The 27,133-nt window shown below is 51.6% G+C and overlaps 2 protein-coding genes across 6 annotated transcripts in view; both read left to right on the top strand.

Moving 5' to 3' along the window:
• The window catches only part of LOC115048190 (zinc finger protein 260), a 144,209-nt gene that overhangs the window by 95,648 nt on the left and 21,428 nt on the right, over positions 1 to 27,133 (top strand). The gene's annotated exons all lie outside the window — the stretch shown is intronic.
• LOC115048183 (CASK interacting protein 2) lies at positions 389 to 27,084 on the top strand. Of its 5 annotated transcripts, none has more exons than XM_029509516.1 (22): positions 389 to 672; positions 3,196 to 3,590; positions 11,175 to 11,226; positions 14,957 to 15,054; positions 15,275 to 15,420; positions 15,725 to 15,820; positions 16,317 to 16,447; positions 18,110 to 18,218; positions 18,504 to 18,612; positions 19,373 to 19,467; positions 20,442 to 20,559; positions 20,866 to 21,039; positions 21,747 to 21,821; positions 22,442 to 22,572; positions 22,662 to 22,728; positions 22,799 to 22,896; positions 22,976 to 23,086; positions 23,188 to 23,289; positions 23,368 to 23,506; positions 23,582 to 25,267; positions 25,358 to 25,667; positions 25,739 to 27,084. In XM_029509516.1, exons 2-22 carry the CDS (start codon positions 3,497 to 3,499, stop codon positions 25,833 to 25,835), a joined length of 4,038 nt encoding a protein of 1,345 aa, XP_029365376.1. In that variant the 5' UTR covers positions 389 to 672; positions 3,196 to 3,496; the 3' UTR covers positions 25,836 to 27,084. The 5 variants fall into 5 exon arrangements, with proteins under 5 accessions (XP_029365376.1, XP_029365375.1, XP_029365377.1 ...); XM_029509515.1 differs by having other exon boundaries at positions 390 to 672; positions 25,355 to 25,667; XM_029509517.1 differs by lacking the exon at positions 21,747 to 21,821 and having other exon boundaries at positions 390 to 672; positions 25,355 to 25,667.

Here is a 27,133-nt window from a genome sequence, read left to right on the forward strand (position 1 = left end):
GATCTGTTTCTGCAGCCAATCCCAGCTCACTCTGGGAGGGAGGCGGGTCACCTGGACAGGTGTCCAGTCCGTCACAGAGACAGACAGACCCCGGGCCGGAATCGAACCAGGACCTTCAGAGAGAACCACTGTGACTCTGTGCTGGCCCCCTTTGTGTCTTTTATTGTGTAAAAACTGATCCAAACGTTGATTCCAGCAAACGCAACCTTCTGATCACGGAATGAAATGGCTGAAAAGGCTGCAGCAAAAGTTTGACTGATGCTGATGAATGATCCAACCGGCAGTTTGTTTTAACTCCGTCAACAAGCCTTTATTTTGAAGGAAGACCGCTGAGGGAAAGGGATTTATTTTGAAAGCGTTAGTCGGAAGTCCCGTGTTGCGTTCACGGCACCTTGACGGTGTGTCCCCGAACCGACGGATCCAGCGGAGTAAATGTGGCATTCACGGCACGGAGGAACATTTAATCCCGAAGAGTCGGATAAAGTCCGAAGTCCGAAGGATTCCACCTTAATCCTGCTTCCGGATGAAATTATAATCCGTCATCTTTGACTCTGCTCACGGTGAAATACGACCTGCGGGGCTTTTTCTGGAATCCTTTTCCAGCCGCTCGGAGTTTTCCTCAAACTGCCACCGAGGACCGGGAAAAGTTTCCGTCTCACCTGGAAATCCAAGGTAAGTCCGGAAGAGACGAGCCGGTTCTCCTCAGCCGGGAATCCGAGACAAAGTGTCCGAGCAGGCGACCACCGAGCCGGGCTCCGAGGTCCGAGCTCCCCGGCCCTGACGCACCAGAGTCCGGCCGGGACTCTCCAGTTTCCCCGCTGAGCAGAGAGCCGCACAACTGAGACACAAACAGAACTTTAAAATCAGAAGATGTGAACTTAGTTTATCCGAACTGGGATCTTAAACTGGACACAGACTGAATGATTCTTTAGTTTAACTTAAAATGGAATCCGCGGTTTCCTTCAGTGTTCCTGTGAAGTTCATCAGTGAAATTCATTTGTTCCTTTTGTCCTGAATGCAGCAGAATCCAAAGTGCCTGAGGCGAGCAGGACCGGGGGGTGATGGTGTAAATGGGCCTGACAGCTCTGAGGCTCCGCTCTGCTGGGACTGCTGCTTATGTAATGAAACAAGTAACCAGGAAAACAAAGCAGAACTGAGGCCTGGACCAGAGTCTCTGATGTGGACTGTCCGATCTGGACCAGAGTCTCTGATCTGGACCAGAGTCTCTGGTGTGGACTGTCCGATCTGGACCAGAGTCTCTGATCTGGACTGTCCGATCTGGACCAGAGTCTCTGATCTGGACTGTCCGATCTGGACCAGAGTCTCTGATCTGTACTGTCCGATCTGGAACGGAGTCTCTGGTGTGGACTGTCCGATCTGGACCAGAGTCTCTGATCTGGACCAGAGTCTCTGGTGTGGACTGTCCGATCTGGACCAGAGTCTCTGATCTGGACCAGAGTCTCTGGTGTGGACTGTCCGATCTGGACCAGAGTCTCTGATCTGGACCAGAGTCTCTGATCTGGACTGTCCGATCTGGACCAGAGTCTCTGATCTGTACTGTCCGATCTGGACCAGAGTCTCTGATCTGTACTGTCCGATCTGGACCAGAATCTCTGATCTGGACTGTCCGATCTGGACCAGAGTCTCTGATCTGGACTGTCCGATCTGGACCAGAGTCTCTGATCTGGACTGTCCGATCTGGACCAGAGTCTCTGGTGTGGACTGTCCGATCTGGACCAGAGTCTCTGATCTGGACTGTCCGATCTGGACCAGAGTCTCTGGTGTGGACTGTCCGATCTGGACCAGAGTCTCTGGTGTGGACTGTCCGATCTGGACTCTCTGATCTGGACTGTCCAATCTGGAGTGTCCAATCTGGACTATCTGATCTGGACTGTCCGATCTGGACCAGAGTCTCTGGTGTGGACTGTCCGATCTGGACCAGAGTCTCTGATCTGTACTGTCTGATCTGGAACGGAGTCTCTGGTGTGGACTGTCCGATCTGGACTCTCTGATCTGGACTGTCCAGTCTGGACTCTCTGTCCAGACCAGAGTCTCCTGTCTCTGGCTCTTCAAAACACTGTGATTGTTTACATGGAAACAGTGTGAGTGCGGCCCGGAGCTGCGGCCCTGATCTGGTTTCCGTGCAGAGACCAGGACTGTCAACAGGGATGTCAGTGATCTGCAGGAAAACTGGAGCAGAGACTCCGGCTTCCTGCTCCATGTGAGCATGAGGCCACTCGGCCGGAAGACTTTAAGGAGCTGCTGGGGAGCCGGAGTCGGTCCTCGGACACAGCAAGCAGATAATCCATCACCCTGAGGGAAGACCCACACAGGACTCATCTGGACCGGGACAGCAGAGGGAAAACCCTCAGCTGGATCCTTCAGGACCGGATTGTTTTGAGCTAAAGCTGTGAAACCCGTCAGTCTGGACTGTCCGTCAATTATTATTATTAATTATTCCTTCAATAAAAAGGCAGAGAGGGGGAGAGGGGGGGAGACAGGGAGAGAGAGAGAGAGAGAGAGAAGGGGGGAGAGAGAGAGAGAGGAGGAGAGAGAGAGAGGAGGAGAGACAGGGAGAGAGACAGGGAGAGAGAGAGAGAGAGAGAGAGGGGAGAGACAGGGAGAGAGAGAGAGAGAGAGAGGGGGAGAGACAGGGAGAGGGGGGGAGATAGAGAGGGGGAGAGACAGGGAGAGAGAGAGAGAGAGAGAGAGACAGGGAGAGAGAGAGAGAGAGAGAGAGACAGGGAGAGAGGGGGAGAGACGGAGAGAGAGCGAGAGAGAGAGAGACAGGGAGAGAGAGAGAGGGGGAGAGATAGATAGATAGAGAGAGAGATAGACAGAGGGGGGAGAGACAGAGACAGAGAGATGCAGTATTTTCATCTTCAGGTTCTGACAGTCAAAATCAGCTGAGTCGGATCGGACCAGGAGACTCAATCAAAACAACAATCATCTGATGGATCAGTGATGAAGATCACTGATCATAGTTTTCGTTGATTTCCCATCTTCCTCTTCCTCTTCCTGTGCGTTTGTTCTGATTCTGGGGTCTCCCATCCAGAGTCCAGACTGGTTTATGTTGATGAAGGTGGATCTGGTTTCCCTCTGACAGAGCAGCAGACGGAGGCCTGATGTGGTTTTCAGTCTGGACTTGGCTGATAGATCAACTGATCTCTTTTTCTCTTTTCTTTTCCCTCTCAGACGCCGTCCTGACCACACTGCCCCTCCCCTCCTCCAATCAGAGGCTCTACAACCCCCCACCCCCCCCCAAACCACGGACGACCCTGGAAATAACATCTCCCTCCAAAATAAAATCTGAACAGAAGAAAAGTTGAGCAGGAAATTAAGCGGTGGAACATTTTGACATCCTGTCTGTCCGAGAGGAAGACAAACGTGTCACCTGAGACGCGTCCGTGTCTCTGATGCTCAGCATGATGACGCTCTGAGGAGGCCGTGGGATTTTAGTCGAAGCCATTTTGAAACGTGAAGGAGGATCGGGATCATGGGGAAGGAGCAGGACCTGCTGCAGGCCGTCAAGACCGGAGACCTGCTGTCCACCCAGAAACTGCTGTCCAAACTCAAGACCAACAGGAACAGTAAGTGTCCCTCCTGTCTTCTGTGCTCGTTCTGGTTTTCTGTTTGTCTGGATTTCGTCCACTTTGACTGTTCTGGACTTTGTCCTGTTTGTTTTATTGACTATCTGGTCTGACCTTTTTAATTCTTTTTGACTTTCATTACTGAAAGTGTGAAGTGACCCAAACGACTCCCTCTAAAACTCCAAATTGTGGGGCAGCGATCTGGTCTTGGTTGTGGACTTAAGAACAGGACCAGGTCCCAGGACAAAACCTGGAAGACATTACTGATTTTACTTTGAAAGTCCTGACAGGAAAGATTCTCATCCTGAATCCTAAAGGTTCCATCCAGACACCCAACCCAAGGCCAGGAGCAGGCCCCTGAGGGCCCGGGGCCGGTCAGAGGTCGGCCCTTATCAGACAGATAGCCTCTCTGTCACAGGACGTCCACGTGGTCCCTGCCAAGTGTCACCTTTGACCTCTGAGGACCTGTTCTGTGTTAGACTGGGTGGGTCCAGTTTGTTCATCAGCTGCTGTGGAATCTGGGCTGTAAACAGCAGCTCAGTGTGACAAGCAGCTGAGAAAAGGTCACCGTGATCACAGGCGGGCCCCAGGAGGGTCCTGTTCACACAGTTTCAGTGAATCCTTCAAAACTCTTCAGCTGGATTTAGGAAATTAAAGTGACCTCTGAAACAGAGCTGGAAGTGATGTCAGATCGTTTGGAAATGTCTGATGGATGTTGATGTAGATCTGAATCATCAGCTGACAGCATGACAGATTCAGTCTGAACAGGAAGTAGGAAATTAAAGTCTTCATTTCCTGAACATCATCAGAGGGGGCCACTGAGATACGGAGGTGCCCTGTGACAGTCGTTTAGCCCCGCCCCCGTTGCCTTCACTGCTTTATTGTTGAAATATTTCATTGAAACTTCCCTCCAAAGAATCTGGAGGTTTTTGAGTGTGGGCAGACAAACAAAGGAGACTAACGTCTCCATCTATCTGTCCGGGGACACGAGCCGCAGGAGGTCGATTATGGAGCTGCTGGAGACGTGTTTGGTGTTGAAGCTCATCAGTGTCTCTTCATTAGAGTCTCATGAACCCGTCGTCTCCCTGTGAAGCAAAGCAAAACAGCGAGCAGGGAGGGGCGGAGTCCTCCACCCAGTCCGTCCACGCGCTCGCTCACATTCAGCATGTCTCATGTTTTATTCAGGAGTTTGGGTTCAAACGGGGCTCCAGCCAATCATGTCCTATCACCTCCTCCCTCTGCCGAGGGTGCAGGCACAGCTCCTGAAGGATTATGGATGATTTGAGTCTGCCGGCTCTGGTCTGTATGTGGATCTGGATCTGCGTCCTGGTTCTCGGTCTGAGGCTCCCTGCTGAGTTTTCATGCTGACAGAAGTGGAGTAACTGAGTCAGCTGATGTCTTCACCTCGTGGCTGCCTCCGCTGCAGCTCCCGTCAGTCTGTTCTTAGTCTGCAGAGGTTAAACACCAAACTATTAACTGGGAGATAACGAGGAGGGCGGAGCTTAGTCCTCCCTGTTCAGCTCAGGGGAAACCTTCAGACTGATGGTGTTTGTCTGTCAGCTCTAGTGTTGGTGTGTTAAATGTTTAAATTGTCCAACAGACAGGTCTCCTCTGGGCTCGAAAACTGACCAGTGTGCTGGACTGAGGGGCCCCTCAGGAGTCTCTGGGTCTTCTGGTGGTCGTTGATCAGAGTCCTTCCTGTCTCTCCTTCTCCTCCACCATCACATCATGGTCTTCAGGAACAGCCGGTCTGAGCAGGAAGCTCTTGTTTCCACGGAGATTCTGAGATGGAAAAAAGACAATAATGGCTCTAGGTTGAGGCGATGTCCTGTGAGTGTGTGTGAGTGTTGTGTACTTTGTGTAACAGACTAATGGCTGCTGGTTATGTAACGGATGGTTTCTCTTTGAGACTCAGTCTTTGTGTCAGAGGTCACATGACTGCAACTGTAACATTACGTCACCTGGAACGAGGACGCCGCTGCCAGACATTCGCTGACAGTCATACACAACATGTCAGTCCAGCAGACGCCACTGAGAGCCTGCTTTCTGAAGACCATCGGGAAACGCCTCCACTGGTTGTTGTGACATTTGACTGAACCGGCGGTGACAAATCCGTCACACCGGACCGGTCCAGTCCAGCTGTGGAGTCCAGCTTGTGTCTTTGATCGTCGTCTGACTGCATGTGAACCGCGGAGCATGACAGGAATTCAGAGGACTCTAATTTGGGTCAAAGTCTGTGGTTAGAAGCTAAAATGGCTCTACTTTCCCTCCGCCTGTGTGTCGGTCAGGCCAGTTTATTCTGACACCTCCAGAGCAGCAGAAGGTTTTGGACCCGGCTCAGAGGAGTCCAGCAGCTCAGCCTGACGTTGACTCACAGCTGTGCACTTCAGCTCAAACTTTCTTATTTTCTTTCCCCCCCAAAATCCCCAGAGTTGATTTTGTGCCAGCCATTGTCAGACAGCCCAGTGAATGTGAATGTGGGGGGGGGCTGAGGCGGTGATGTCACACCATTGGTATGCAGACCCCTCAGCAATTCCTCCGATCCCCTCTCTGAGGCCGGAATTGACTCCAGCTAAAGCAGCGTCCACGTTCCCCGAGGTTTTCAGGAGAGCGGCGCTGCCAGCCGGCACTCACTGCTCTTTTCCTGCCGAAGAGACAGAAGAGACAGAGCTGGTTCTGGCTCCTGGTTCAGGTTTTAGCAGAGGGTTGTTTGTTTTGAAGCTGTCACCATGTGATGCAGTCAGTCCAGCTGTGTTCACATCTGTCTGAAGGTGAACGTCAAGAAATCCACAAGTGACAGAAAGTCAATTGGTGACTAATCTGATGGTGGAATAATTCGATTTTCAAAGCAAAGCTGACAGATAACGGTTTGGCCCTTAACTTTGTTCCTGTGGGGCTGTGGACTGGACTTAATATGTCACCTTATCTCTGCTGGGGTTACTGGAGGCTCCTCCAGGCAGGCATGCCCGGTCACATGACAGCGCTTGGGGAAGGAGGGTGGGTGGGGCCTGGGTGCTGTGATTGTCCAGGAAGATGGAGGAAAAGTCCATTATGAGCAGAGGAACAGGCGTGGAGCTGAACTCACATCCCCCTGAACAATGTGTGGAGATGCTTCTTGTTTTGGTTCAGATAGAAACAGGAACACACAACACACACGGCTCACTCCACCCGACACACTTCAGGACAACAACGTTCAGACGACCTCCAGAGGCCAGAGTCTCAGAGCGCCATTCAAAAACATTTCTAAAACTATAGGTTTTCTTTGGTGAATATTCATTGGTTTAACCTTTGACCTTACATGAGCCCATTCACTTCATGCTCCATAAAACTGGTTTCTCAAACTTAAAAACAAGCGTCCCAAACAGGAAACGGTTCTTCAGATGAGTCTTAATGCTCGGTGAGAAAACAGGACAGGAGAGATTAGAAAGGCCAGAAGAGTCAAACCGGTCAAACACTGCAGAGCCTGACACGGCCCACATGTCAGTGAACGCATCATAGTAAAATGCCTCACTTTCTATTTTGTTTGTTGTGCAGGAGGAATATTTTTGTAGTTGTGTAGGAACAATGATTTACTCTGTTAACAGGTCCCGAGTTTGAACCTGAGGACTTTAAAGTGCAAATATTGTCAGAATAAAATTCCATTAAAACTTTTATTTTGATAAAATCCAGACTTCCTTTGTTAAGACTTATTGCAATATGAGAAATCAAACATGAAACAGCACACCTGTTTGTGACTGTGTGTTTGTCATGGCGTGGTTGTGCTGTAACTGTGACTGTCAGAGGATGAAGGTTGGAGGGTATTTTATGTTGATGGAGGCGGAGCAGCTCTCAGGGTCCAAGCTGGGCCTCTTCCTCACTTCCTGTCCAGTACTATTGTTCCACCCACACACACACACACACACACCATTCAGCCCTCTAAGAGATGGAGGGAAAGGAAAGAGGATCCAGACTGAGGTCAGGAGCCGCCCCTCCACGTCTGTGCTGCTGCACGCCACCTGCTTCAGTAAAATTTCATTTATCAGCTGGTGAGAACGAGCTGATAACGCCGTCTCTGACACAGCAGAGCTGATAAGAGCAGCCTCAGTCCTCCATCAGCGTCCCAACGCCGCCACAGGAATGTAAACAACATGGCTGCTGCCTGCAGCAGGCGTCGCCGCCTGTGTCTGACTTCAAACGGGGCGTGAAGTGAAATCTTAGTGACTTAGTGATGCCTTCTGATTGGCTGACTGTTTTCTGAGTGATCAAATAAAAATGAAGCAGAGGCGGAGACAGACCTCAGACCTCAGGCCTTCAGGGGACATGTGGTGACACTGCTGCAGTCAGTGTTTACATCAGAGGTCACACTGAGGTCACAGTGAGGTCAAAGGTCAGTCTGCAGGCTTTACTGGGAAGGTGTGAAAATGATTCCAGACAGTGGATCCACCCACGGATCCCAGTCCAGCAGAGACAGAGACAGACCCCCCCCCCCAGAGTTAGCCTCAACATGCCAACAACAGAGTGTTTGAAGTGTGGAAGATGTCGACGGGGCTCAGCGGGCGTTCCCTCCGGGTTTGGAGCGCTGCTTTGATAATGACCTGGATTTTATAATTAACGGGAATACATCAGAACAGGCAAAGAGAGAAAAATGAAAACTCTGCTCATTAAAACTCTGATAACACACTTTAACACACTGACAGACACACAAACTGAAGCTTCAGTTCAAGCATTTTCACTCCTGAATTTATTATTTGAAGGTCTTTATTAACATTTATATATTTACAGGTTCCCATTTTTACTTTTTGGTTTTATTTTGAAGGATGAAACGTTTTTAGAGCCATAAACTCTCTCAGCTTCTCTCTGGAGCTGTTAGCTGGAGTTAACAGGTCAGTCAGCCAATCAGAGGAGATAATCTGATTGATCCTGATCGGCTCCTCTGGCCTGAATGATCCAATAAGAACACACTCAGAGAAGCTGAATTCTTAAAGGCTGGATGGTGGGTCCGGGTGGGCGGGGCCTGGGAGGCGGTCCTGGCAGCTGGTTTTAAGGCTCAGGTTCTGAATCCAGACTGAGACCTTTGAACCTTTTACTGGGTTAATGTAGACCCAGGACCTGATTCAGAGTCACATGGAGGTCTACCTTTTTCTTCTTCTGTGGTGTAAGAGCAGTGACTGGAGGGTCGGCTTCGGCAGCAGGGAAACTCACCGTTGACACGTGTGGTTGAATTTACAGTAAATGTGGAGGGAAAGCAGCCGTGCGGATGAGCGAGGACGCTGTGATGTCATCACTGGCACGTTGACCTCCAACAGGAAACACCAGTCAGTGCCAGCGTCTGTCTGAAGGCTTTTTATTTATACTGGTGTTTATGAGAGGAGGAGGACAGAGGAAAGGAAAGGAGGAAAGGAGCTAAGGACTCCAGGCCTCAGCCTCTTTTAGAATTTCAGAGGAGATTGGAACGTCCTGCGGAGGAGGAGGAGATTTTTCAGGAGCCTCTGTGGGATCAGGCCCCAGTCCTGGACCAGAATCTGGGGCTGAAAGAGAATCTGTTGTAAAAATGTGGCGACTAAAATTAGAGGCCTGGAGGATCAGGACTATGATTAGCCGTCTGCAGGCTACGCCTCACACTTCTTTGTTTGTCCGGACTCAAACGCCGTATTCGCTCAATAAAGAGGACGAGGACAAAATGGCAGCCGCTCCTCCTGTCATTGTGGTCTACATCAGACCGAGGTCCAGGTCCTGTCACCGCGGATCGGGCCCTTCATCAACGCTCAGGTTACATCACCCTGCAGAGATGTTCAACAGACAGCCAAACAACACATGATGCTGCTGAGTGTGTTCTTTCATCACACGCTCTATTTCCTCTCTGTCAGCGTGATGCGACGTCATCATGAGCTGGAGAAAGTCATTTGTTCCCAGATCAATTGTAGGTCGGTTTCTGTCTTAGAGTGATGATATCCCAGAATCCTCCTCTTCAGGCTGTAGCCCCCCACCCCACCACACCGTAGTCCAAATATAGTCCCTCAGAGATCGAGTTTGTTTGAACACTCAAAGGTCTCTGGCACAGGAACAGAAGCTCCAGTGTCTTATCTGCTCTGAGGGACGAGGACACGGTGGTCCACCCTGTCCTCCTGCTCACAGTCAGGTTCTAACGCCCCAAACTGGACCACAATGAAGAATATAACCTCCAGCAAACCTGGACTGTCTGTAAACCTGGACCCGGACCCAGAATGTCTCGAAACCTGGACCTGGACTATCTGTAAACCTGGACCTAGACTTTCTTTGGACCTGGACCCGGACTGTCTCTAAACCTGGACCTGGACTATTTCTAAACCTGGACCCGGACTTATTTTAGACCTCGACCCGGACTATCTGTAAACCTGGATTGTCTCTAAACCTGGACCTGGACTTTCTTCAGACCTGGACCTGGACTATCGGTAAACTTGGACTTTCTCTAAACCTGGACCCGGACTTTCTTTAGGCCTGGACCCGGACTGTCTCTAAACCTGGACCTGGACTATTTCTAAACCTGGACCCGGACTTATTTTAGACCTCGACCCGGACTATCTGTAAACCTGGACTGTCTCTAAACCTGGACCATCTCTAAACCTGGACCTGGACTTTCTTCAGACCTGGACCTGGACTATCGGTAAACTTGGACTTTCTCTAAACCTGGACCCGGACTTTCTTTAGGCCTGGACCCGGACTGTCTCTAAACCTGGGCCTGGACTGTTTCTAAACCTGGACCCGGACTATCTGTAAACCTGGACTGTCTCTAAACCTGGACCTGGAACTGGACTATCGGTAAACTTGGACTTTCTCTAAACCTGGACCCGGACTTTCTTTAGGCCTGGACCCGGACTGTCTCTAAACCTGGACCTGGACTATTTCTAAACCTGGACCCGGACTTATTTTAGACCTGGACCCGGACTTATTTTAGACCTCGACCCGGACTATCTGTAAACCTGGACCCGGACTTTCTTTAGGCCTGGACCCGGACTGTCTCTAAACCTGGGCCTGGACTGTTTCTAAACCTGGACCCAGACTATCTGTAAACCTGGACCCAGACTATCTGTAAACCTGGACTGTCTCTAAACCTGGACCCAGACTATCTCTAGACCTGGACTGTCTCTAGACCAGGACCCGGACTTTCTTTAAACCTGGACCTGGACTATCTGTTAACCTGGACTCTCTCTAGACCTGGACCCGGATTTTCTTTAGACCTGGACCCGTACTGTCTCTAAACCTGGACTCAGAAAGTCTGTAAACCTGGACCCGGACTATCTGTAGACCTGGACCCGGACTATATCTAAACCTACACTGTCTCTAAACTAGCCTTTAACCTTTCAGATTGTCAGATTGTATTGAAGTATATGGGAAAATGTCCTCACTTCAGTTCTCTTTTCTTCAGGTTTCCTACAGTTTTTAAGGTTTTATCATCTTATTATATTTATTCTTAAGGACTCACTTAGTGACCATAGTAAAGGCTAGCTACTTAAACGGGCCACAAGCTAATGGCAGCAAGCAAACGGTCTCCATGGTAACGGTAGAATATGACAGCTGTAAGAGCATCACACTGATCAGATGTTCATGTTGTGTTGTCTGTTCCAGAGCTGCTGGGGTCCACCAAGAGGCTGAATGTGAACTACCAGGACTCCGACGGGTGAGTCGTGACGCCGCTGCTCCGCCGCCTGTTAGGGTTAGCTGGTGTGTTTGAACGCCGGCCCCCAGCCCGGGAAACGCTGATGGCTTCAGTTTCCTCCTCGAAGCTGAAGACAGTCGAGTCTCTGGTCACATCTGGTCGAGTCAGGCCCTCTTTAGGATGTGGACTGAGTCTGGGTCCAGTTCATCTCTGTGATTTAACGCTGAGCCTCTCAGCTCTGAGTCAACACTCGGCCAGAACAAAAGCTCAAAGACTCCTGAGGGGGGCCAAGGTTCGGGGGGGTCAAAGGTCAGGAAGCAGGGGAGTGTTTCCATAGAGGTTGTTAATGTGGGACTCTTGTGGGGTTCAGATCTGAAGCGTCAGTCACGTTGATCAATCTGTGATTGTTTTCTCCAAATATTCAGTTTCTGATCAAAGAAAGTCTAAAACAGAAAGTCTTCACTTTTCAGATGCAGCTGTAAAAAAACCCACCTTTAAATAAAAGTCTCATTAAATAGTTAGAGATTGTTGGGGTGAGTTAACGATGAGCTCCAACCAACGAGCATTAGCAGGGCTGAACTGTGTGTGTCTGTGTGTGCTGGGGGGGTCTAATAGCCTCCGTGGGGGGTGTGGATCTCAGGCAGGAAAAGGTTTTTCATTATTCATCAGAGCTGTAGGCGATGCGGCGCTGACGAAGCTCCGCCCCTTCTGCAGTAATCAGACCGCCATATCTAAACACAACATTGCTAATGCACAATTTCCCACAACAAACATGTTGTTGGTCATTTGTGGGTCTGTGAAGGTGTGTGTCTCCACTTTAGCATCAGGTCATTGATTGATTAGTTTCAGTTGAAGCTCACGTGTTGAACCAATCAGACTGTTTTTTTCTTCTTGGCTGGTGAACGGTTTGTCAGACTCTGGGCCAAAGTGGGCGTCACATGGCCACCACTGTCTGTGGCTCCGCCTCCAGGTGAGTTGGACAGAAATTTCTGTTTGTGTAAAGGCAGAGTTAGGGGGCGGGGCATGGAGGAAAAATCAGTGTTAGTGTTTATGGAGGCCGTCCATTCATCAATGTCTTCATTGTGTGTGTGTGTGGGGAAACAAACACACACTCCTTTTCTTTTTTGTCGCCATGAGACAAATTAGTGTTTGGGTCCGTCTGACGTCCCCGGGGCCGACGGCTCCACTGTAGACCTGTTTCCGTGGAGACCGGAGCTGGAATGGGCCCCCATGAACTGGAGCTGTGGCCCCTTTGTCTCGGGGGGGGTCACAGCTCCAGCTCCCAACAGAAAACCAGCTTCTTGTTTGATCCTCAGTGTCAGCGGGTCTGGTGATGATGAAGGTTGGTGGACGGATGGGCGGAGACGCAGGAGAGCTGTGTTCGATTCCCAAGTAAAAACAGGAGTTTTTGTTTTTATTGTCAGCAACTATTTGTGGTTGTTGTAACCATGACAACAGAGATCGTCAGCTGTCGAGGAAGGGAAAGTAAAGCTTTTTGGGCAGAATGTCAAGCTGTGTGATTGGTCGGCTCTGCAGGAATGTGTTACTATCAGCATGTTAACTGACTCCCCTGTGTGCGTCTGTGTGGGGGGGTTCTTGTTGAGTGATTCCACCGGGCTGTGTTTCAGTCAGCAGGGATCAGGGTCTCTGTGGTCACAGCAGTGATGAGAGGTGAGGTCCTCCCACAGGGGAGGTCTGCAGCCTGGGACTGAGCGAGGGGCGGGGTCACCTGGACAGGTCTCCAGTCCATCACAGACAGACAGACCTACGGACAGTTTAGAGGCACCAATGAACCCAAACAGGATCTTCACAGAGAATCGCTGTGACCCTGTGCTGGAACTTCCACGTTTAGGCTCAGTTCTGGATCTGGACTCAGAGGTTTTGGTCCAGGTTTCGATGACTAAAATGAAAACCTCAGCTCAGTCAAAATGCATTTAAACTTTTGAACTTCCTCCTAATAAAGTCCCTCTCTCCCTGGTCTGAATCCTCAGTCCAGACCGTGACCAGCAGGTCCCGGTGTGGAGGTGTGGGGGTGGCTGGGAGGGTTTTCTGCTCTTTGTAACCTCTCTGAGTGAATCCATTAGAGCTGCAGCCTTTAGCGCTGTCTCATGAATACCATCGCTAACGTTACGCAACCGACAGAAAGGAGGGAAGAGCAGCACTAAACCCTGACCGTCTTCTGTTCTCTAATGTCTCTGCCTGGTTTTATTTACAGACCGCCACACGTCCCCTCCAGCTTTATTTCCTTCACTGTTTGTGTTGCGTGTGTGTGTGTGTGTGTGTGTGTGTGTGTTGGGGGGGGGTTGTGATTTCATCAACAGGAGAATGAAGTCAGTCCTGTGATGGATCATCATCTCTGAAGCTTCTAGTTCAAAGCAAAAAACACAGAGACCAATGATCCGCTGTCCACCACTTAGACCAGACTGAACCAGACTGGACCAGACCAGACCAGACTGAACCAGACAGAACCAGACTGAACCAGACCAGACCAGACTGAACCAGACTGAACCAGACTGGACCAGACCAGACCAGACCAGACTGAACCAGACTGGACCAGACCAGACCAGACTGAACCAGACAGAACCAGACTGAACCAGACCAGACCAGACTGAACCAGACCAGACTGAACCAGACCAGAGACCAGACTGAACCAGACTGAACCAGACCAGACCAGACTGAACCAGACCAGACTGAACCAGACCAGAGACCAGACTGAACCAGACTGAACCAGACCAGACCAGACTGAACCAGACTGAACCAGACTGAACCAGACTGGACCAGACCAGACCAGACTGAACCAGACCAGACCAGACCAGACTGAACCAGACCAGACTGGACCAGACCAGACCAGACTGAACCAGACCAGAGACCAGACTGAACCAGACTGAACCAGACCAGACCAGACTGAACCAGACTGAACCAGACTGAACCAGACTGGACCAGACCAGACCAGACTGAACCAGACCAGACCAGACCAGACTGAACCAGACTGAACCAGACAGAACCAGACAGAACCAGACTGGACCAGACCAGACCAGACTGAACCAGACTGAACCAGACCAGAGACCAGACTGAACCAGACTGAACCAGACCAGACCAGACCAGACTGAACCAGACAGTCAGAGTCTGATCTGGTTCATTCAGGGTCCTCCGGTTCTGAAGCTCAACCTCCACGTTAAGACAGAGTGTAAAAGGGTGTGTGTGTGTGTGTGTGTGTGTGTCTAGACTACACTCACCGCTGTGTAACAGAATAATCATTGTATTGCTGTGTTAGTCAAACCTGGACCTGCAGCTACAGGTAAACGACAACACCTGGGAGCATCAGCCACACCCTCCATGGAAAACTACTGGAGCTGCTCTGACTCACATCTGTCACATCTGTAGCATCTCTGCCTTGACTGTCAGCCATCTTGTTTTTTTTAAACCAGTAAAAACCAGAAGGTGGATCTGAACCGCTCTGTTCTCTATCCTGATTGGGTGGTCCAGTCTGTCAGTCACACATTAGCCCCGCCCCTAGCCCCTCCCCTCCATCTGAATGCATTATCATTTAAAAAATGAACATCATGTTGTATTTCAGACTGAGACCATAAACTCATCAGGAAAAGAGGAGGGACATTTTCCCATAGACTTCAATACAAGCTGACTGCCTTTAACAGCCAGTGGACCCTATGTGTTTGTCTACAGTCCCACGTGAGGACCTTTCAGAGTGTGTCTGAACAGGCTCTCTCCCCACTGTGACCTTTGACCTCAGGTTCTCAGCCCTGCACCATGCTGCTCTCACAGGGACCACCGAGCTGCTGTCCGCACTGCTGGAGGCTCAGGCCACCGTGGACATCAAGGACAGCAACGGTGAGACGCACACACACAGATTATTAGAGATGATGTTGGCAAAACACAGAAATTTCCTCATTCAACAAACTGGATGAAACGCACACAAAGTGAAGCCTCAGGCCAGCATGTGATACAACAATGATGCTGTTGTACAAAGTTTGTGAGTTGATGACGAGGAATCAGACCATTTCATTTTCTTTTGACCAGTCATAAGTGTGTGTGTGTCTTTCCGGTCCAGGGATGCGCCCGCTGCATTACGCCGCCTGGCAGGGGAAGGCTGAGTCGGTCCTGATGCTGCTGCGCTCTGGCGCCTCGGTCAACGGCGTGTCTCTGGACGGACACATCCCGCTGCACCTGGCCGCTCAGTACGGACACTACGAAGTGGTGAGGTCATCATTACATCACAGCAATCATCAACAGGTCATTAGTTCATTAGGTTAATTGGCTGACATGAAGAAGACAGCAGGCTGAAGAACCTGCAGGAGTTAACGTGGGTCAATTGAGAAGCAGGAAGTAAAGGCAGAGGAAGTGCAGCTCACACGGCTCACTGCAGGAAGTGTGCAGGAAATAAAATAAAATGTGGAAGAGAGAATTGATTCCATCGGCACGATAGTTCTGTTTCTACACTTCTACAAACACACTCACACACAGCTGGTTTAACTGGTGTGTGTCTGTGTGTGTGTTTCAGTCTGAGATGCTGCTGCAGCATCAGTCCAACCCCTGTCTGGTCAACAAGGCCAAGAAAACCCCCCTGGACCTGGCCTGTGAGTTTGGACGGGTGAAGGTGAGTGAGCAGGTTGTGTTACTGTTGTCGTCATGGGAACAAAAATCAGGGTCATGAATCGGAGCAGCAGTTTCCTGCTGAGTAATGGGAGCTCATTTAGGTTAGTCACAGCTGGACAAACATACACACAGTCTGCTGCTATGTGTATGTGGATTGTGATTTCGAAGGTGGCGGGTTTGTTTTCTCCTCAGCAGCAGTAGTTGTGTGAACAGACGTAACAATCTGACACTGGAAACGCAACTGTGTGTGTTCTGCCCCACTGCAGGTCTGAGTTTCTTTGTTTGTTAAACAAGATATGAAAGTGAAGCCTGATCGTCAGAGAAAGAGAGAGAGTGTGTTAAAGCCTCAGCTGCTGAGTTTCCATTCAGCTCTGTCTGAACCAATCCCATCAGCTCGTGGGGAGGGAGGGTGGGGCTAAGCACACCTGAGGAAATTGAATTCCAAAATAAAACCACAGCAAAAAAGAACTAGAGAATCCTCCTCTTCCTCCTCTCAGGTGGCCCAGCTGTTGCTGAGCAGTAACATGGTGGTGGCGTTGTTGGAGGGAGAGAGGAAGGAGCCGACAGACTCCGCCTTCACCACCCCGCTGCACCTTGCTGCCCGTAATGGCCATAAAGACATCATTCGGTAAAAACCAGCCTTCGTCACATCACTCTGTCCCCCTGTCTTCATGCTCAGCACCGCTCACAGCTCCACCAGGACAGATGATCAGGATCACATAGTCCTCCTGGTCTTTGGTTCAGGACTAGTCCTGTGGACCGGATCTGGATCAGAGTTCAGGAGTTCAACCAAGTTGTGAAGAAGAAAACATGATATATAAAAAGTGTAAAGTTAGTTCTGGTATTCTTTTTATTTAGCTTAGTTTCTCATCACAGAAGTTCCTAAAAATGTTGAAGGTCTGTCCCAACAGAGGAACCAGACTGATCCAGGTCTAATAAACCAGGACTGAAGTGTTGACGTGAATCCACTTCGTTTCCTGCAATTCTGTCTGTACATGTTTCAGGAGGAGGCGGAGCTCCAGAGGTCTGTGGTTCGTAACCACCAAGCGGCACGTTTACATGGGAGCATGAACTCTGGAGCTGTGTGTGTGTGTGTGTCTGTGAGTCTCACATTCCCAGCAGCAGAGATCTGAAATATACAACAACATCCTTGTGACCCAGTTTAAAATGCTTTTATCCCTGTTACGTGTGTGTGTCTGTGTGTGTGTGTACGCTAACAGTCAGCAGTTTTGTCTTGAACTGCTGTATAATATCTGAGACATGCAAATGAACCTGAGCAGCATTAATGATTCAGCCTGTGTGGAGACTGCTCATTTTATTAGGAACCCTCTGTAACACCGGGCCATCCTCCAATCGTCCTGGGTCGCTCCGGGTCGCTCCGGGTCATCCTGGGTCGCTCCAGGTCGCTCCGGGTCATCCTGGGTCGCTCCGGGTCGTCCTGGGTCATCCTGGGTCGCTCCAGGTCGTCCTGGGTCATCCTGGGTCGTCCCGGGTCGTCCTGGGTCGCTCCAGGTCGTCCTGGGTCATCCTGGGTCGCTCCAGGTCGTCCTAGGTCATCCTGGGTCGTCCCGGGTCGTCCTGGGTCGCTCCGGGTCGTCCTGGGTCATCCTGGGTCACTCCAGGTCGTCCTGGGTCATCCTGGGTCGTCCCGGGTCGTCCTGGGTCGCTCCAGGTCGTCCTGGGTCATCCTGGGTCACTCCGGGTCGTCCTGGGTCATCCTGGGTCATCCTGGGTCGCTCCAGGTCATCCTGGGTCATCCTGGGTCGCTCTGGGTCGCTCCGGGTCATCCTGGGTCATCCTGGGTCGCTCCGGGTCGTCCTGGGTCATCCTGGGTCGTCCCGGGTCATCCTGGGTAATCCTGGGTCATCCTGGGTCGCTCCGGGTCATCCTGGGTCGTCCTGGGTCACTCCGGGTCGTCCTGGGTCATCCTGGGTCGCTCTGGGTCGCTCCGGGTCATCCTGGGTCATCCTGGGTCATCCTGGGTCGTCCCGGGTTATCCTGGGTAATCCTGGGTCATCCTGGGTCGCTCCGGGTCATCCTGGGTCATCCTGGGTCGCTCTGGGTCATCCTGGGTCGCTCCGGGTCGTCCTGGGTCATCCTGGGTCGCTCTGGGTCGCTCCGGGTCATCCTGGGTCATCCTGGGTCGCTCTGGGTCATCCTGGGTCGCTCCGGGTCGTCCTGGGTCATCCTGGGTCGCTCTGGGTCGCTCTGGGTCATCCTGGGTCGCCCGGGTCGTCCTGGGTCCCTTGACACAGCTCAGATATGGATCACATGTGTCCTGTTCCTGCAGACTGCTTCTGAAGGCCGGAATCGACATCAACAAGACCACCAAGTCTGGAACGGCTCTGCACGAGGCGTCGCTGTATGGGAAGACAGAGGTGGTGCGGCTGCTGCTGGATGTGAGTTCACCTGAGGATGAACCTCAGTCTGCTCAGGTTCTGATTGGCTGCCGCCAAGAGGCCACACAGACACACACCAGTTGCTGTTGTTTGAGGGTTGTGTTGATTTTGTTGCTCAGCCTGTCGTTGTTCATCTTACTTCACCTTCCTCCTCCCTGCGGCTGCGTTCCCACTCCAGATCAGGGCTGACACAACTTCAGATCAGTGAAGTCTGAAGCCCAAAGGGAGTCTTGTTCTTTCCAGAGCTTGTCATTGTGTCAGTTGACACTGTTGTCTGTCCTGCAGGCTGGCGTGGATGTCAACATCAGGAACACCTACAACCAGACAGCGCTGGACATCGTCAACCAGTTCACCACCTCACACGCCAGCAAGGACATCAAGCAGCTGCTGCGAGGTCAGAGGTCACACTGTCCCTCTCCTCTTTACCCTCCTCTCCTCCTCCATGTGGATCCAGATCACAGGTTGTGGTCTTTTATAAAGTCCTTGTCGGTCTCTGCTTCACCGTACTTAGATTTTATTTTGAAGGTTGAGAGCAGCAGTTCTTCATTCCACTTTGTTCAGCTGGACTCACCTGTGTGGTGGTCAGGTACTCAGCTGTAACTCAAACGGTTGCAGTGTGTTGAGTTGTGTAGCGATAAGAGCAGACTGCTGTGTGTGTGCACGCTCTCTGCTCTGTAATCCTGCCTCTTTGAAGTCCCTGTGGGAACAGACGGAGGGAATAATGAGCGGTTTGTTTACTGCTGCAGTGAGGAGGAGAGATGAAGGAGCTCCAGATGAATTATTGATGTCAGCTTTCTGCGGAAGGAATCTTTTTTAAAACAGGAAGTTATCTCACTGAGAATCTGCCATTTACCTCAGAGACTCTTATTTTGGTGAAGAGTTCTGTCTCATCAGTTTGAATTATAGAAAATAAAACCTTTTTGTTTGGAATCAGACCTTCAGGGAGTCGGTCCGTCCCTAAACACATTCCCTCCTCCTTCTGCAGCTCGTTGGGTCCTCACTGGAAAATTATTTATGACTGAAGATGAATTTAATATGTTCCAATTCTCTAAAACTGTGAAGTAGAATCCATGTTTTTCTGGAGTCATGTCCTCACTAGAAGATGCCTCAGATGCCTTCAGCCTGTGATTTAACCCTTACTGTGTCCTCCACAGATGCAACGGGGGTCCTACAAGTCCGAGCTCTGAAGGACTACTGGAACCTCCACGATCCCACCGCCCTCAACATTCGTGCCGGTGACATCATCACGGTGAGACACTCAGAGATCTGATTCCTCCTCATTACTGCTCCAAAGGATGAGCAGAACTCCTGATCCAATAAAGATAAAAACAACCCAAACCTTTCTTTGGAGAAGAAGTAATCTGAATCTGTGGAGACTTTTTTAAAAATAAAAAACACAGAGATAAAACAGGACAGTCTGGACTGGGTTCTAAAGGGTTAATGAAATTGTCTGAATCTAGATCAGCTGGAGGTCTTTGGGATGCAGATCAGCACGTCACAGGTCAGACTTCATGTGAGTGACTCAGTGAAGTCGGCCTCATGTTGCTACTTGTCCAAGTTAGTTTACTGAAGATTAATGAAGGTTCAGTGGAAAAATTCTAACACAACAGACACACAACAGTTCACAGACCATACACCTGAAGGTCGGGGGTCCGACCTCTGGGTGCAGGACCACCACCGCATGAGCCAACCGTATTAGACTTTTATTGTGGCAGGCAGCTTGAACAGTTTATTTTCCCGCTTTACTCCACAACAACACCAACAACAACACGAAACATCTGAGATCATCATCATCAAGCAGAACAAGGACGTTTTAGTCTTTACTGAAGCCCTGAAGGCTGATGGGACAAGTGTCTGTCACTCATTAATTATATTTCTGTAACATGACAGTGGACTGAAAGTCTGGTGTGTGTAAGCAGAAACTGCTTTAATCAGTTCATGTCATTTTGTCTTATAATTGTTCAACATAATGATGGTTTATTTAGAACCATGTTGTAAATATAACTAAACTGATAAATCATCACCAGCTCAGGTTTGTGGTTCGATCCCGGCTCCTGCAGTTCGCCTGTCAGTGTGAATGTGTGTCGTCTCTATTCCCTGGTCCTTCAGCGCCACATGGTGGTGAAATCGAGTCCTTCAGTCCTCAACAGTGATTTCTACACTGTTGTGTTTTCTTATATTCCACACTGATCGACCACGAGTAACACAATGATCTGGTCTCAGGTGTTGGAGCAACACATGGACGGACGCTGGAAGGGTCATATCCACGACAGCCCGAGGGGGATGGACCGGGTCGGGTTCTTCCCTCCGTCCATCGTGGAGGTGATCAGCCGGAGGAACGGTCAGTGTTCACACCAAACTGAAAACATCAGACCTGAACAAACCGGGGGACACTCCGTCCCTCCTGACTCTCAGCTTTTTACAAAAACAGGAAATATCAGATATGAAAGTAGATGTTAAAGGTTGTCGACGTCTCCATCTCATGAATCAGAACTAATCCGCCTGCTGCCAGACCATCCCATGCCAACAGCCCCCCCCCCCCCGCATCCATCGCTCCATCATCACACCTAATGACTGACCTCCACCTCTAACCATCAGCTTGATAACACCCCCCCATCCTATTGTCTTCCCCTGTCTCCCCCCGTAGGGGGCACCCTCTCCCGGCACGCCTCTCTGCCCACCCAGCGCCAGCAGCTGCTGTCCAGAGCCCCCCTCTCCTCCAGCCTCAGCTCCGCCCCCCAGACCGACGACTCCTACACTCTGTACGCCCCCCCCACCCATGTGGTGCTGCCGCTAGCCAACGGCCTCACTACCGGCACAGGTACATGCTGTTGTTGTTTTCATTCATTCACATATAGATCTGAAATGTTTTGATCTCTGAGACTTTTCAGAGCAGAAGAAACAGGAAGCAGTGTGTCGCCACACTGAACCAGATGAAAACAATAATTTCTGTGTTGATGAACTAATCAGACTCACACCATCACCTGCCTCACTGTGTTCACGGTCATGTCGTTGTGTATTTTTACTGTTGATGAGACTTTTACAGGTGGAACGTGATCTGGATGGACCAGGTGAGTCCAGAGTGGCATCAGACCAGAACTGTTTGGTTTGTTTCTAAAGCTTCAACCTTTAGCAGCAACTCCTGGAATTCATTTCTGTATCTGTACATTTTGCACATTCTGTACATTTTCATTTACAGCTGTGAAAAATAAAATGGTCCCGGCAGAAAAAAGTCACTTTGGATTGGATTTGAGGGCTTCCATACTTCAATGTAAGGATCTGGGTATTTACCTCAGGAACAAACATTGTGACATCATAGATACGGGTCCCTTGATGAGGTCATCAAGAAAATCTGTGTTCTGTGGTTTAAACTCACAGTATCAAAACTGGGATCAGGACTTTCCATCCTGATCCAGTTCTCTGAGCTGTCTCTAAGCTGACGGGCAGGCTGAAGTTACAGTAACTGAGTCACATGATCTGCTGTGTCAGCTCAGCCCCCCCCCCCATCAGAGTCTCTGTTTCTGATAGGTCCATCTCCGAGCCGCCTATCTCAGTCTGGGTGTCCCTTTGAGGACATCTGGGTTCTCAGGGACTCGTGTCATGGTAAGAGTCCTGACCAACCCTGACTGTTCTGAAGCTGCCTCGCTGCCCCCCTCGCTCAACCAACGCTCTGCATCAGGACCCCACACACCAAGACTGCCAAACGGCCGCCACAGCGTGACAGGTGGGACGCTGGACAGTCCGTTTCTAACCCGTCCCTTCATCTGCGGTTCAGGTTTTAGTTCAGGTCAGAGGTCAAAGGCCAGACTTCGGCCATCTTGGTGTGTCGGGTCCAAACGCTCTTCACTTCGTTTGCTTCAGGCTGAACTTCCACATCGTCCTCGTTCTCATCAGAGAAACCAGATCGTTACGTTATGACCCCCCAGGTCTAAAGCGAGGACCTGTGACCCCCCTAAATTGAGTGAAGGTCAGACTGATGCTGCTTAAAGCCTGATGGCTGTTGATGGGCTGGCACCTGTAGCTGTGCCCCCCCTCCCTGCTCTGCCACAGCACAGCTTTAATACCACCTACCTGCACCCCCCCAGTCCCTGCAGGCTTCTTGGCCCCGTCCTCTCAGAGCATCCGCTGCTTTCTCAAGCCTGACGCTGACGCCCCCTCCCTCGTCGTTGTGGCCCCTCCCTCCCAGACGCTGTGATCTCACTGCTGTTGTGTTTGTGTTGCAGCTGGAGACCGGAACAGCGTCGGCAGCACCGGCAGCGTCGGCAGCACCCGGAGCGCCGGTAGTGGACAGAGCTCCGAGAGCAACACTGCCCCCAACGGACTGCAGCACCACGCTGGTCACCATGACAACAAGGTACCCAGGTTCAGTGTGACCGGGTCCAGACCGAGTCCTCTAGCCGGGGGGTTCAGAAATCTGACTCCATGTTCTTTGCTTGTGTGCAGCCGCTGCCCCCGGCCGCCGACTGTGGACCCTCAGACCTCAGCAGACCTCATCAAGACCATCCTGCAGGTGTGTGTGTGTGAGTGTGAGTGTGAGTGTGTCTGTGTGTTCGCATGCTGACCTCTGTGTGATGTCACAGGTGGGACTGCACGGAGACAGACGGCGACGCTGCAAAGACCTGGAGAGCAAAACTTCTCCCAACAGTTTGTTCGACCACAACAGCTGCTGGAGGGAAAGGTACTGAGGGGGGAGAGGGGGGCCGTGGGGGGGTTCTACACTCATTACCTGGTTTCATATTCTCCCCCCCCCCCACCAGGATGCTGAAGCCATCTTCCAATGGCTGAGTGAGTTCCAGTTGGAGCAGTATACTGGGAGCTTCCTCAGTGCTGGTTATGACGTCCTGACAATCAGCAGGATGACTCCTGAGGTGAGCCCCCCACCCCCTTAATTGATCAGTTGGTCGAGTCGACCTCTGTGACCTCTGACCCCTGTGTGGTCTCAGTGCTAACTGACTAACTGCTGCTGCAGGACCTGACTGCCATCGGAGTGACCAAACCGGGCCACCGTAAGAAGATTTCAATTGAGATCAACAACCTGAACATCCCAGAGTGGCTGCCGGAGTACATCCCAGTAAGATCAGCTGCTCTCTGCTGCAGGTTCTGGTTCAGTTCCCCTGAGGTTCAGCTCACGTGACTCTCTCTCCCACAGTCTGACCTGGGGGAGTGGCTCAGCGCCATCGGCCTCCCACAGTACCACAAAAAACTGTCTGAGAACGGTTACGACTCCATCAGCATCGTCAAAGACCTGACCTGGGAGGACCTGCAGGAGATCGGGATCACCAAGCTGGGTGAGGACTCTCTGTTCACGCCGTCAGTCACTTCGACTGTTTGCAGCTGTTTGATGGTTGAATTTTCCCTCCCAGGTCACCAGAAGAAGCTGATGCTGGCGGTGAAGAAGCTGTGCGACATCCAGAGGGCGATCCTTCAGGCCGAATCATGCCAGGGCACGCTGCGACGCAAAGGCCCCGGGGCCCTCCACCTGGTCGCCATCGAGCCCCCTGACTCTGCCGGTGAGAGCTCTTCTCCTCACACGCCAAAGATGTCGACTTTCCAGGACAGCGAGCTGAGTGCAGAGCTGCAGACAGCCATGAGCAGCCACTACGGAGACTGCGAGGAAGATTTGTCCATCAAGAGCGTGGTTGGAATGTCCCAGAGTCAGGAGAGCATCGACTCCCGGTCCCGAGGCTCCGGCCACTCCCACGATCCCCCCACCGCTTCCATCACCCCCCACAGCTGGTCCCAGGAGAGCCTGGAGGGCAGCCCGGCCACGGAGAGGAACCTCCCGGAGGGCTGGGACCAGAGGCTGCCGCCCAAGCAGGTCCCTCTGGGAACAGCCACCGTGTTCAAGTACCCAGCCATCCCTGCCAAGCCCAAACTGTCCGGACCCGGGGCCCCCCCACTTCACGGCTCCCCAGCACTGAAGGCTTTCAGCTACCTGCACTCTCACTGCGGCTCCACAGACCTGAGCTCTCCCAGATCTCAGGACCACAGCATGACCCTGACGCCGCCCAAGAGGCGCACGCAGAGCATGACCCGCTACGCTCTGTCGGATGGAGAGCCCGACGAGGACGACGAGGAGCACGCACTTCCTGCCGGGAACCTGCTTTCATACGCCACCCTGACCCGCAAGCCGGGCCGCAGCCAGCTGGCCCGACTCCAATCCAGTCCGGAGAAGAACGGCAACGTGGGACGCAGTCAGTCCTTCGCGGTGCGTGCCCGAAAGAAGGGACCCCCCCCCCCCCCACCAAAGAGACTGAGCTCAGTGAGCAGCACCACCAGCGGGGAGCTGAGCGACAGCAGCACCTCGGCGGCAGCAGCAGGGGGGGGGGGCGTGGTCACCAACAGCCCGGGCAGTGTGAGGAGCATCACCGCCTCCCTGGAGGGTAACACTGAGGCGACGAACCCCCCAGGACCTAAAGCAGACCTCATCCTCCAGGAGCCGCCTCCCCACCCCCACATCTCTGCAGAGCAGGATTCCAGAGACGCTGCTGGGGGGAGGAGGAGGGTGCAGAGTGAGTGCATCCCCACTCAGACCAGAACCGAGCCAGACTGGGGGGGGAAATCTGACTCAGAGGAGGAGGACTCCAAAGGTCCCAGACTGGGGGGCTCCTCCTCCCCTCAAAACAGCTCCAGCGAGTGCATCCCCTTCGCTGAGGAGGGGAACCTGACCATCAAACAGAGGCCCAAGGCCCCGGGGCCCCCCAGGGCCGAGGCCGTGCTGGAGCCCCCGCACAACCCAGGAGCCAAAATCCCAGAAGTCCCTGAGTTCAACCTGAAGGAGTCGGACACGGTGAAGAGGCGACACAAACCCAAAGACAAGGAGCAGGTGGACTCCCCTGGCCGGGGGGCCGCGGGGGGGTCCGGGTTAGAGTCCGGACACAGCAGACCGCCATCTCAGAACCAGGAGGAGCTCAGTCTGAGGATCAGTGAGGCTGGTCTGGAGAGATCCGCCAGTCCGGCTACAGGGTCCCCCGTCAGACCACCACTGTCCCCAAAGCCTCCTGCTGTTGCCCCAAAACCGGTTCGACACAGTCTGCTGGTCGCACAAGGTGACGCACACAGACATACACAGACACACACAGACACACACACCTTGAATATTTCAGTCCAACCTCCTGTTGTCTCTGTCTCCTCAGCAGCTGGACCTGGACTCTCCTCTGTGACGGTCAGTGTGGTCCAGAGTGTGGCCTTTGCCTCCCCCTCCTCTCCGGTCCAGGGCCCCTCAGCTCTAACAGCGGCCCCTGGTCCGGGCCCCGGCCTGCCCCCGGTCCCTCAGAGTCCCTCTCTGGCAGCAACAAGACCTCAGGTGTGTGTGGTGGGTCCAGGTCTCCCCCCCGAGGCCTCTGGGGGGACTGAGGTGGTCCAGCAGAGACTGGATGAGACCAGCACGTCTCTGGCTGCAGCTCTGAAGGCGGTGGAGAGAAAACTGAACCTGGAGGACTCGGACAGGTAAGACCTTCCAGACAACACGGGTTGTGTGTCTGTTTTTGTGCATTAACGTGTTGTGTGTCTCCCAACAGCGGAGCAAACACAGTGAAGTCTGCAGGGACCATCCTGGACGACATCGGCAACATGTTCGATGACCTCGCCGACCAGCTGGACGCCATGTTGGACTGAAGACCAAATAAACACACACCACCAGCTTCAACCTCAGGAAGAATCACAGACGGAGAAACGGGGGATGATGGAGGACCCCCCAACAGTGAACTTAATCTCTACTGGGCTTCCTCAGCAGGGCTCAGATCGGATCTCCAGGGTGACTGAGACTTAAACCTTCAAATCAAGCAAAGAGACTGGACCAGCCCACTGAGGGGGGGCAGATCATTATATATTATTATTGATTATTGTTAAACACGTGAAGTTTTATTTTGTGGACACGACAGAGAGCTGAAGACCTGACATCAGTTCCTGTTGGAGGTTTCAGGTTCCTCCAACTTGAGGCCTGGTCCGAGTGTCAAATAAACCCAGAACCCACGACCCTGTGAGTTAGCCGTCTCTGAGCTGAAGGAACTGATCTGGACCATCCAGACCAAAACCATCAGTGTACGTGCGTCATCACTGGAGCCAATCAGAACTGACATTGGGTGGGGGCGGGGACAACCTGGACTTGTCTCAGTCAATCACAAAGAGACAAACAACCCATCACACGATTTAAAGTTAATTCACCTCATGGGGAAGGCCCAGCTGCCCCCCCACCCCTTACCTGACCATCCTCACCCTCCAGTCTCTGAGGCGAAGCCTTCAGTTTGTGATCTGTCTGTCGGCCATCTTGTTTTTTTAACTTGGTATTAGGAAGAGAAGGTGGCTCTGATTGGGTGGTCCAGTCTGTTGGTCACACAGTAGCCCCGCCCCTAGCCCCTCCCCTCCTCTGAATGGAGCATCATTTAAAAATGAACATCAGTATTTCAGACTGAGACCATAAACTCATCAGGGAGGAGGAGGGGCATAAAAATGATTTCTCATTCAGCGTGTTTCTCTTCAGCTCTCTGTTCATCATGTCTGCTCATTTCAAATTCACATTTCTAATATTTAAAAGAAAGTCTATTTTATACGGATGTTATTAACCTTGTGTAGTTATTCCCAGTGTGTTCCTTTCTACACGTGTGTGTTGATGAAAATGCTCAAAGGGAAGTTCCACACATGCTGTTAGTTTTTGTGTACAGAGGAAGAAGACGTGACATACAAAATATTTTTTGATATTTAAATTAGAGTGATCTAAATGTAGCAGATATTCAACCAAAGTCTTTGTACAGATGGGACGTTTATGAAAAGTTGTGTTTCTTTGGTGTGTCGGGTCGCCTCCATGTTGTCCTGATCACAGTATGGAAAATTTAAAAAGCTCCATTAAAAAGAAATCAAAAAGTCAGACGTGTCTACATTCACAGGGAGCGAACCGACGACTCAGCCAGGACGTC

Source organism: Echeneis naucrates, chromosome 8, assembly GCF_900963305.1.
Source record: "Echeneis naucrates chromosome 8, fEcheNa1.1, whole genome shotgun sequence".
NCBI lineage: Eukaryota > Metazoa > Chordata > Actinopteri > Carangiformes > Echeneidae > Echeneis > Echeneis naucrates.

What these genes read in the sequence shown, in the direction of transcription:
- LOC115048183 (XM_029509515.1), top strand. Translation starts at nt 3,497, where the DNA reads ATGGGGAAGGAGCAGGACCTGCTGCAGGCCGTCAAGACCGGAGACCTG. An exon ending in GGACATCAAGGACAGCAACG is followed by an intron (nt 15,055 to 15,274) that starts GTGAGACGCACA and finishes TTTCCGGTCCAG; the next exon opens with GGATGCGCCCGCTGCATTAC. An exon ending in GTGCCGGTGACATCATCACG is followed by an intron (nt 19,468 to 20,441) that starts GTGAGACACTCA and finishes ATCTGGTCTCAG; the next exon opens with GTGTTGGAGCAACACATGGA.